The sequence below is a fragment of the Schistocerca cancellata genome, chromosome 7 (genome assembly GCF_023864275.1).
Source record: "Schistocerca cancellata isolate TAMUIC-IGC-003103 chromosome 7, iqSchCanc2.1, whole genome shotgun sequence".
NCBI lineage: Eukaryota > Metazoa > Arthropoda > Insecta > Orthoptera > Acrididae > Schistocerca > Schistocerca cancellata.
Window position 1 is genome coordinate 140,784,867 of NC_064632.1, and position 12,410 is coordinate 140,797,276.

Sequence of the window (12,410 nt, forward strand, 5' to 3'; positions counted from 1 at the left end):
TCAGTTTTTTTCCCGGTTTGCGGATTAATCCCTCAAATGAACACGTCTATAGCCCTTGCTTCTGTTTCCTGTATTAAAATTTCATTACGGGCCTGGCAGTAGCTAAGAACATAAGTGCGACACGATATCGTGCGGATTCGGTCAGCAAATACTACTAAATCTTCATTGGTTTTCTGTCATAAGGTAGACAGAAAATTCCGATAATAACTGACACCTCTCTTATCGGAATAGCGCTCTGCTAACCCATTAGCCAAGGCTTCAAAAGTGATAGCATCTCGCAGAGCGTCGACTGATTCAACATATGTTCGAGAGTCTCCTGCTAGTTTCAGCTTCAGCACACTCAAAAGGAAACTATCAGGCCAGCCACAAGTCCTACCTACATCTTTGACACACTGCAAAAATGTCGTTACATTTTCGTTACTTTTACCCGCGAAAGTCGGGATGAAATTTACGGCAGGGAAACTGCCAACAAGAGTGGACATAGGTGGAACTGGGCTAATTGCAGAGGCGCGACTAGCGCTTGCAGCTGCTTGTTCAATTGTAATTTTTTCTTGCTTTCCGCCGCAAGCGCATTGCACTGCTGTTGCAATTCCATCATCTGCACAGTTAACGGTCTTATCTGTTCTTCTAACATAGTGACAGGGTCTGAGCCAGGAATTTTGGCAGCAGCTCCTGCCTGCTTATTTGAACGGGTGTCAGGTATGTTTACAAAACGACTTCACAAACAACTCAAGGAATTGCTACAAAGATAGCAAGGCCAGGCTACTGCAATTGCTCGCGAATTACACTACTTCATTACGGTGGAGGCGGCGACGTTGGAGGCGGCGGCGAAGGCGGCGTAGGCAGACGAAGCGGCAGCCGGGGGTTCACTGCAGGCTGTGCAGCGACGCTACAGCGGCGGTGTGAGTTTAGCGGCCCTATGGCGCAAACAGATTGAGTGCACGGAGGTAACCCGCCAATGTGTCTGATCTCGTCGGGGGCCTGTCAGTAGAAGAGAGCGATCCACACACCTCGTCCGCGCAGCTCGGCGCGGTGGGCGTTCACACGTGATCTCCTGGACCTTTCTGATTGGCTGCTGTAGGAGCTCTGCCTAGGCAAGCGACGCTTCCCTAAGCGTCACCCCGTCAGCAGAAAGGTTGTTTGTTCGTCGAGGACGTGAACAAGCCGTGGGATAGCGACACATACTGGTAAAATCTGATGTGTCGCCAACCCAAGGCCCATGCACGGCTTTGTGAAGATCCATTGCCATCCATAGCTCACGCATTAAAAAAAAATTTCCCTTTTCTTTCATTGAAAATAAAGGACTCCCATACTCAATCTGTCAGCACCTGTACAACGTGTTTGACGAAGGGTGGATTGTTACCGTGTGGTACATCTTAAAAACATTAAAGTTCCTGTTCGTCCTCGTGAGCATCTATCAAAAGTGGTTGAAGGGCTATGCGTTGGACGTAGCGGTGCAGGCACGTCCCACCCGTGTTCGGTGGGGCTTAGGCCTAAGTCGAGGAAACAGGCAGTCCCATTCACCAAATATCGTCTCGTTCCAAGAGATCCTCCACGTGAGCAGTTTTTTTTTTGTGGTCGCACGTAGCCACCCATACAAATGAAGTAAGGGCCGAATGTATCACTGAAAAAACGCACACTGGGAAGGAATGCAGCGTCACAATAACATAGCTCGCTAAATGTGTGACTTTCAAAGATTTAGAGGTCAGTATGCACATGAAACATTATGCCTCGCCAGACGATAACATCTGAACCACCAAAAGGAGAATTTTCGAGATGTTCTATAGTGTGGGGAGGCATAATGTTGCGTGGTAGTGCTGACCTCCAAATCTTTGTAATCCGTACACTCGCTGGTCAACGTTATTGTAACACTGTTGCTTCTCCATATGCGTCTCTTCTGTGCTACAATCAGTCCTGACTTCACTTATCAGGATGACAATGTGCGACCGCATGGAACTGCGCAGTTGTAGGGGATCCTGGAACAAGAGGATATTTGGCCAATGGGCGGGCCTGCCCATTCTCTCCGACTTAATTAGATCTAGCACGTGTGGCACGCACAGGGGAGACAGTTTGAGGCACGTCATCAGCCAACAACGACCATCCTACAGTTGTCAACCGCACTACAGGAGGAATGGAAAATTACTCCTTACCTGCGCTGTGGACAGCATGGTAGCACATTGCAGAGCATGCAGTCCCGTCCATGGTGATAGACACTCTATTAAAAACCAACTTCCGTCGATTGTAATGTCCAGGGGCCATCATGAATCGCGATGACTTCAGTGCCATTATTGTCATTCAATAAAAGTGTAAGTTCTGTTGTTCTCATTGCGTATTTCTGCTTGTTATGGATTCTTCCGTCGTATCTTGATGGAACATTTCCATATTGAGGGTTCAATAACACTTAGGCGTCTTTTTGTTCTACTGATTTTTATTTGTATGAACTAGGTTTCGGCTTATTAGGCCATCTTCAGATAACTACTGACAGTTGTTTACAAGCAGCTTGTGTTCAACGAACGAAACATTCTGAACTAAAATACAGCACACTTACACGCGATCTTTAGTTATGGTATTGTCTTTGGAGTTGTCATACGGGTCTTTTGACTTTTCGTTTGGTAAAACTTTTCGTTAACATAATAAATCATATTGTATGGTTTGCCAGTAACATGTATGACAACAATTAGAATTATTTAGAATACACATTACTAAAATATTGTAATTTATTGTTATTTGTTGTGAAGAGTGGCACTAGACACTAATTTTGGTTGTACCACAACGATGTTTCCCTTGGGGGGTTACAATTTGTTATTAGAAAAATTGTGCATTAATAAATACCAAATATTACTTTGTTAACGTTGTGTTACAGCTAGGAATGTAAACACATAAGGGATGTTACATTATATTAGGGATGTGAATTTGGTTACTATTGGGATACTTTGTGGTTAGTAACAGGTTTACTGTATTGTGTAAAGTTTGAGAGTGGTGATGTGCTCAGTTGCAATTGGTCATTTAGAACCAGCTGGGGATTTAGGGCTGAGTGTATGTTAATTTGAAGTGCTCCTAGTAGGCTGAGTTTTCTGCCTTTGTTGGCTACATGTAGCACTTCTGTGTGTGTTAGATACTTGTGTCCTCGTTTGAGCACATGTTCAGCAAAGGTGGAGTCTAATTTATTTAATCTCCGGCTGCTGTCATGTTCAGTCAGACTTGTTGATAAGGCCCAGCCCGTTTGACCAAGTGCAGTTTATTACAGTCAGTGCACGTTATTTTGTCGACCCCACTGTTGATTAGCTGTGAAATGGTACAGTACCGCCAAACATTGAAAATAGGTACAACATTCTTCGTTATTCTTGTCAGAACAACATTTTTTTTTGTAAAAATAACTCAATTTCAATTAATACAGCGGAGCCGGATACCAGTGTAGGAAAGAATGACAATTTATTTATTTAATTGATCACATGTGCACTCCCACAAAATAAATCCCTACATCCAGTTTGGTGAGATCTGTGAAATGAATTAATGTATGGTCGTCTGCTAACCGCAGATAGTAAATGTGAATACATTCCTGGAAATGGAAAAACAACACATTGACACCGGTGTGTCAGACCCACCATACTTGCTCCGGACACTGCGACAGGGCTGTACAAGCAATGATCACACGCACGGCACAGCGGACACACCAGGAACCGCGGTGTTGGCCGTCGAATGGCGCTAGCTGCGCAGCATTTGTGCACCGCCGCCGTCAGTGTCAGCCAGTTTGCCGTGGCATACGGAGCTCCATCGCAGTCTTTAACACTGGTAGCATGCCGCGGCAGCGTGGACGTGAACCGTATGTGCAGTTGACGGACTTTGAGCGAGGGCGTATAGTGGGCATGCGGGAGGCCGGGTGGACGTACCGCCGAATTGCTCAACACGTGGGGCGTGAGGTCTCCACAGTACATCGATGTTGTCGCCAGTGGTCGGCGGAAGGTGCACGTGCCCGTCGACCTGGGACCGGACCGCAGCGACGCACGGATGCACGCCAAGACCGTAGGATCCTACGCAGTGCCGTAGGGGACCGCACCGCCACTTCCCAGCAAATTAGGGACACTGTTGCTCCTGGCGTATCGGCGAGGACCATTCGCAACCGTCTCCATGAAGCTGGGCTACGGTCCCGCACACCGTTAGGCCGTCTTCCTCTAACGCCCCAACATCGTGCAGCCCGCCTCCAGTGGTGTCGCGACAGGCGTGAATGGAGGGACGAATGGAGACGTGTCGTCTTCAGCGATGAGAGTCGCTTCTGCTTTGGTGCCAATGATGGTCGTATGCGTGTTTGGCGCCGTGCAGGTGAGCGCCACAATCAGGACTGCATACGACCGAGGCACACAGCGCCAACACCCGGCATCATGGTGTGGGGAGCGATCTCCTACACTGGCCGTACACCACTGGTGATCGTCGAGGAGACACTGAATAGTGCACGGTACATCCAAACCGTCATCGAACCCATCGTTCTACCATTCCTAGACCGGCAAGGGAACTTGCTGTTCCAACAGGACAATGCACGTCCGCATGTATCCCGTGCCACCCAACGTGTTCTAGAAGGTGTAAGTCAACTACCCTGGCCAGCAAGATCTCCGGATCTGTCCCCCATTGAGCATGTTTGGGACTGGATGAAGCGTCGTCTCACGCGGTCTGCACGTCCAGCACGAACGCTGGTCCAACTGAGGCGCCAGGTGGAAATGGCATGGCAAGCCGTTCCACAGGACTACATTCAGCATCTCTACGATCGTTTCCATGGGAGAATAGCAGCCTGCATTGCTGCGAAAGGTGGATATACACTGTACTAGTGCCGACATTGTGCATGCTCTGTTACCTGTGTCTATGTGCCTGTGGTTCTGTCAGTGTGATCATGTGATGTATCTGACCCCAGGAATGTGTCAATAAAGTTTCCCCTTCCTGGGACAATGAATTCACGGTGTTCTTATTTCAATTTCCAGGAGTGTATATGATCATCTTTGAGATGATCTTTGGGTCACCTTTGGTGGAACCAAAGAGATGAAATTTACCGGAGCTTTGAGCGCCTGAAATGTGGCTGACCAATGGGTAGCATGGTCTTCTCCCACCTCGACGGAGGTGCGAGATGACTTGAAGAACGGCCATGTTTCAGCACTCTGCCGCTGGATCTTATGTTGGTAAGACCTGTCTTAGGTGTGCTCCGTAAAGACAAAAGAGTGGAGACATGGTAAGCATGTGAACTACTTAAGAGTAGTTTGGAACCATAATTTCTCTATTTCAAGAACTTTTGTGGGGAGAAGTAAATGTCAGGCAGGTAATGTTAAGGGGATCGTAGTAATCTTCGGAAGTGACCAAGGGTCTCAATGAAACCACGTGTAGCAATAAGTTGAAATACTTCCGAGTGCTTAAGTTAAGCTGAATTACTAGCGTGTGTACTGTAAGTTGGAAATATTTAAGAAATGGCGTGTGCAGGACTTGAAATTAGAGACGAGTACTTCCACGTGGTGCATACTGTGTGAGTCTCAATCTGTGTATGAGACAAAGGATAAAGAGAAGTACTCGTCCATGGTATCAGTTGAGGACTCGCGTGTATGATGAATATGTTCTTAATATTACTTTGCGTGTTATGTTTCCGTGTGACGCTTGATTCAAACTATAATACTTTGAGAGCGAAGCAAGGTGAGTCAGCCGTCTATCCAGCAACGACACTTGGCTTGCATTGCACAGGAAGACGTGCATATATCCTCCAGAGTTCGTAATAGGAAAGAAAAGTTACGAAGTGGGGCAGTGTCGTGTGAAACTGGGGTGAATACTAATTGAAGTGGGAAAACTGAAAGTGATGTGATTATAATGTTGTGACTATTCTTTGTGTTGTATTCCATGTTGCAGTGTGGTGTATGTCATGTAATTTAAGTATGTGTGGTTTGCATGGGAGAGTAGCAAGGTATTTTCAGAGGTAGTGGGTTGTGCATGTTCCTTTTGTACCGCTCGGTCTGGAGGAAAGTTTCGTGATGATGGTTGTGAGAGTCGAAGTGTGAGATATAAAAAAAGATCCACCATCCTATCCAGAAAGTGCACTGTAGCATTAAATAATTACGAGACCATAAGATGAAGAATCACCAATGTAAAGCCATGCCCACTGGGCGGAATTTCTCATGTGTTATTGTTGTAGGTTATAGAATTTGTGTGTTTAGGTTATAGAATTTATCGGAATAAAAAAGATAGTGAAAAAAAAAGATTAGTGGTTTTTTCCTTCGAATTGTATGTTGTCATGATATCCAGAATTTACAATGTGTGCGCCATTCATATTCAGTGCTATGGCGACGTGTTGATCAAAGCCGTTAAATAAGAAAGAAAATGTGGTATTGCCAGTGCGTAGTGAACAGAGTTGTGTAAATTACTAATAGTCCGATGTGCGTTTCCGTACCCGTTGCGTAATATTGAAACAGGAGAATAACTTGTAACTTAATTGTGAGTACTAGAGTTCATGTTACTCGATAAATAAGAATGAGTCCACTCGCTTGGCAGACCATTCATCTTGCAGGCCTGACTGCTTGATGCCACAGTATGACCAAGGCATGTGGGTGCCTCTCAACTGTAGTATCTCTTACATAAAATGATGTTTTATGGATTTTGGGTTTGTCTGCTATCTTACCTAGAATGAAGTGTCTCAGCTTAACCGTTAAATGACTTGCTAAAAAGTAAGCAGGAGAGATAATTCCGAATATGACTGGTCTTAGCAGCCACCATTCGTTGTGTATCTTCAGAGACCATATTCACTATCTGATGCGGACACCTATTAGTCAGTAACATGCATCGTGTCGAAATTTCACCTTCATGACCGCTTCAAGTCTTCTGGGTCACTTTCAGTGGGGCATATAAATGTCCGTGGAGGAATGGAAGACTATTATCCCCTCTAGAGCCGAAACCAGAGAAGAGAGTGATGTCGGACGCTGGGGTCGGGAGCGAAGTCAATGTTCTGTCTCATCCGAAAGCTGCTCCATTGGGTTCATGTCAGGATTCTGGACATAACAGTCCATTCTCTGACAGACGCTGCTTTATGATAGGGTACACTGTCATACTGTTTTCTTATTCTCAATAATGGGGCCTCACCATAAACACGAAAATAACCACCAAACCACAAGAGCACCTCCTCAGTACTTCACCGTTGGCACTACTCATGATGGCAGGTAACGCTCGGTAGGCATTCGCCAAAACCAAACACATCCATCGAATTTCCGCAGGATATTGTGTGACTCATCACTCTAAATCACTCATTTCCACTATCCACTGTCCGCTGCATCGCTCTTCACACCATCTAAAGTGTCACTGGGAACTGAGCACAGAAACGTCGCTTATGAACTGCTGCTTGCCCATTGTACCCCAATGAGTAGATGGAAACTCTATTCATGCATTCTTTAGAAATATGAATCCTGTACTAAGTTAAGTATGTCTATACATGGAGTGAATAGTTGTAAAGCAATGTCAAAATTTAAACAAAAAGAAAGAAAGGAAAATGGTATCAACATGTCGCTCGAAATGGGAGGAACCGAAATTATAATCTTGAGGCGAAGAGAACGGTATGTAACCTTTTGCAGAAAGTATTTGGAAGTAGGTGCGATATCTCTATTTGTAAGGTTTGAAATCAAGTAGTAGAAAAATTCTGATACTATTTCTTGATTTCGGAATGACTGAAAAGAGAAATAAGCGATTGTATCTTTCTAAATAGGTGTAAAATAAGTTACATATTAAGCAAAAGGGTTCTTTCAAAATGACATAATGAAAAGGGTTGGCGTTTATTCTGTAATTTGTTTCATATGGGGAGGACGCTCTGTGACTGGCGGAAGTGAAGTAGTCATGTTGCGAAGGAGGATAATAGTAGCAAAAGCGATAGTGAATCTAATACAAAAACATATTCTGATACCTAACACCTTAAGGATGAGTCACTGTTATGAGATTCTTTCGATCAAATAAGACTAATGGTATAAATTGTGGTCTGTGGGAGACTTTTGGTCATCGGGTTAACACAATCCCGAAGTTATATTGATGAGAACCAACGTCTGAAGAAGAACAACTTTCGATAAAGGAAATTAACAGATAGGAGCAGAGTGCCGGTGGCGAATAGACCTGGTTGTAGGATCAAAGGAGACATTCTGGAAACCGATTTCAGTACTGTACTGTTAAAAAGAAAATAGAAGTCTGCATAGAGGAGTTATGACAGAAGAGATGTCTACGTATGTTTGCAGAATTTTCAAAGTTCTATGTTTGAAGAAACGTAATTAAATTTTCTTTTAATTTCTCTTAAATGTATATGATCAAAGAGGAAAAGAAGGAAAAGAGATGTGTAAGTTGCTAGAGGATGTAAGTGCAGATATGGTGACCACTGGTTCCTTAATATGTACCCACTTCAGTACCTTAGAAGGGGAGGTCGCCAATCGGGAAACGCCGATTTCGCCCAAATTGCGTGTATAGAAGGAGGTGGGTCTTCACATCACGTGCCTAAAATATTTCGCCTGAGTGGGTCTTAGGAAAGGAGAAAATGCTTTCCAAAGTTTTTCCGATAGGACTATACACCTTATTCAGCGCTCTCTTCGTCGTTAACGTCGTAGCGTAATGGGTAATGGTCAAGCGCATGTGTGTGTGTGTGTGTGTGTGTGTGTGTGTGTGTGTGTGTGTAAGTGTGTGTGTGTCTGTGTGTATGTGTTACAAGTATAAATGCAGTTATCTTTGTTGGTGACTGAGGACAGTGTACTAAATAACATTACATCAGCATTTACTTCATCCGCAGACTAATAAATATAGCTATTAGAAGTAGTATATTTTTAGGTTGCTTACTAGCCAGAAGAACACATGGCAAGAGCAAGTCGTTAATGCGTATTTTCCCAGCAATGCGCTTGACCATTACGCTACTCCGTCGTTTATGATATGATAGTTTTATATTTGATTCATGCGCGTGTGTCTGTGTGTGTGGGAGGGTGTGGGGAGGAGGTGATTGTATTCAGCATAAATAGAAAGAATACTAGTTCAAAAACAGAATCTGCTGCGCATAAACTAACTTTACGGGAAAGAGTGGTGATGGGAGATTATATCTCGGACTGTTGATCAGTGTATATCTCTGCTTTGCAGCAGATGTATGTACAGTCAGTCAGGGTAACTTTTTACCAGTCAGGGTTCCTTTGTATCACTTACCACTTTTCCTTAAAATGGCTGTTGCTCCACCTACTTGCATTATTTTGTACTAAAAGTAACAGTTTTGTTAGCTCTGTGACTTTTAGTTAATATCTCAGTTGTCTTTCCTAATTCCTTCAAACTCTTAGGCCTATGATTATCCTTTAATTGCACTGGCTGGGCGGCGATCTTCTGGTGACAGTGATTTAAGCTGAACTGTGCCAGATCGATACAAATATCTTGATATTACAAAGAAGATTTGCAGCAGTGAATTGATACCCTTTGTTTCTACTTCTTATTAACACTTGGTTCTCTTCTGGTATGATCTAAATTTATTCAGAGCCTTAGATATATGAAAATTTCTTTGTTTTTTAAAATTGGTCTTAAGTTATCCTGAATGGCATAGGGCATATTCGTGCTAGCAGGAATGCAGGTAGCAATTTGTACCTCACGACTAACTACTTCCGCTGATTGCATGCAGTGATTTACAATCACCCTAACAGTGCTAGAGGTCCGTCAGTATATGACATTTGTCTAGTCTTGGTTTATCTGTGGACGTAACATCGCGCGTCCTCTTCACAATAACACCATCAATTGTCGGCTTGGGCAGCTTTAAAAGGAGATGCAAAACCCCTGTTGGATTTTTCACCCAGGTGACATCCAGTGACTCGTCCACGTTCGAAGTCACTTAACTGTCCAATCCATTCGGCCATAACTACTTTTTTGCTGACAACACAGTACTCCCTGCCTCCTTTTACACTGGCTAGCTTATGACAACATTTGTTAATCGTTCATTTAAATTTTTTATAATTTTTTGCTTTAAAAATTTTTTGCAGACTGATAGTAAATTTTCTGTATATGTAAAGTGTGTTATACTGGAGGTTGAAGTTCTTTGTATTGTATGTGACTAATGTAAGTAAAATACTATGTAAATTGTTTATTATGTTAAATAATTTTCAGACGACCTTTCGTATTTAAGAATATTTGTTCATGTTAATGTAAATTTGCCAATTTAAGAAATGGCCACGTTTAGCAACAGTATAAGAACTAGGTGTTTTGTAAAAGCCAGTGTGATTTTGTTTAAAACGAAAGTAGCTCTGGGGAGTGGTATAGGTGGCAACGGCGAACCGGCGCGCTACCTAGAGCAAGCGCTGGAAGTAAGACACACAGTCTTTAGGCAGCAGTGATTGAGGTACCACCTTTGCGGAACAGGAGAAGCTTTGGCTGTAAATTCGCTCAAAATTCCTCGGGTAGAGACTGCAAATGGATTACGGCATAGCTGCGAGTTGTTGGATTACTGTATGTAGAACCGAATGATCCCAAGAAGAGATACTAAGCCCATACGGCAAGATACTTGCAGGCCGTACTGTGAGTAGCGCAGTCGCCATAATTGTTCGCCACACCCAAGCCTACAGCCCCGAGATAAATTTTTTTAGTAGTAAATTTACTTTTGTACAGTGTGAACCATTAATTTAAACTGAGTTTTAATAATCATGCATGAGCCTTAAACAAATGGTTCATCCGGTTATTTCATCCTAATCATACACCTATATAGGGTTCCTTCTTGGTGTTTGATGAATCCGAGTACCCTATTTTACGGACTTATGCAATGCTACGTTAATATAAAGATGAACCATTTGAATTAATTTTGTGTTTTCTTAACAACTGCAAAGTGTCATAGTAAAAGTTTGCTTACGTAAAATTCAATCAGAGTGTAGCCAAGTTACTAGAATCTGGTAAATGACTATACAGAGTTAGTTCAAAGAATAATAGCTTTTGAAAATAAATTCCGGTGAGAAAGAGGTTTCCTTGAAGTGAAATGATCGGTATAAAGAGTGTGTGCTTTAGTATGTAAGTATTTTAGTATTTAAGTTGTTTATTATAGAAAATGCTTTTCTATAGCTCCCCCCCCACCCCCGTGGTCACTTTTTTTCCCTTCCTTCAAGTTACTGGGCTTTTTGTCTTTTAAATGGCGTAATGTATAAGGCTATAGTAGTGAAAAATAAATTCCATTGTCTGCACAAACATTGTTTACGTGGAGCAATATTTCATTTGAAGAACCAAATTAAACAGTAGGAAGAAAGTAGGCAAAATTCATACTTCTGATTTTCCAATACTTCACTGTTTCATCGCCTTGTTTTAAACCACTAAATGAACTTGGAACTGAGTTGTCCCAGATCTTTATAATATTATTCACACTGATTTTCAATTTAATGGCTGGGTAAAATTTTATGGAAAAGAATTTAATAGTCTGATTTACTTATCCGTTAGACACAAGAGACGGTCAAATCCTGTAAAAGGGGTAACTCTATTGATTATCTTTTCCTATTAACAGGACTATCCTCTCCGATAGTGTGCTTTATTTGTAAACTGAACTAAATTTTAGTTAGAGGCTTTTCCCGTAGCAGGACTACTTGTTCTAATGGGGTATAGCACACATGGCAACATAGATAGAGGTTTTCTCAGTTATTTGTGTAAAAGCATACTAAATTACAATAATAATGGTATGGTTATAGGCTCTGCCTCTCATGACATGCAGTAGTCAATTACGCATTAGGTAGGCGTGTCCAGATACTTTTGACCAGATATTGTATTCCAAATGAGGCAGCTATTTGGAGCGTTAGTCTGTTACATTAATACAGCTACCCATTCTGGAGTCGGATAACAGATTTCTAATTTTCGAACGATTCTGTTGTTCAAATCAGTTGTTACCCTGCGGTATCCAGAATCAACCAATAATTGTTTCATCTTCTTGTGGCATTCCACAGCATCCATAACAACTGTGACATTTACCTTATTCACCTTGATCTCCACGATGCTTTCTTTTCCCGTATTAGCAAGAGAATAACTCCCCGAATCGTGCATTGCATGATATATATAGTCCATCGAAGATGCACAAAGAAGGATGTCTGCTGAGATCTATAGTGAAAGGAATTAAATCTGTAAATTATTGTTTTAGAAAGTCATCTTGTGGATAAAATAGTTATGTGTGGAAGATTCTAAGCACATTTGTACAGGGTTTTAGTTACCAAAAGACACACCTACTGCAGCAGCAGTTGTAATGCTCCATCACTACCTTCTACATAATGATGATGCGACGATACACTAGCTGCACGGTTTTACACATTTTTGTGCGTGAGCGAGAGACGTTACTGTAATACTAAAGTTAAAATCAGTATCGAATATGTATAACAGAGTGCAATGTGTCACTAGATCTACAGTCTGGGCGGATGGGCAACGTGATGCTTCCAGTG

At 42.6% G+C, this 12,410-nt stretch overlaps 1 protein-coding gene across 1 annotated transcript in view; it reads right to left on the reverse strand.

Annotated features, from left to right (window-relative positions):
* Positions 1–787: 787 nt before the first annotated feature.
* Positions 788–12,410, reverse strand: part of LOC126092669 (carbonic anhydrase 2-like) — a 118,090-nt gene continuing 106,467 nt past the window's right edge. Inside the window, exon 3 of the mRNA XM_049908390.1 lies at positions 788–889. Coding sequence (XP_049764347.1) covers positions 788–889 — 102 coding nt within the window. The remainder of the gene's footprint in view (positions 890–12,410) is intronic.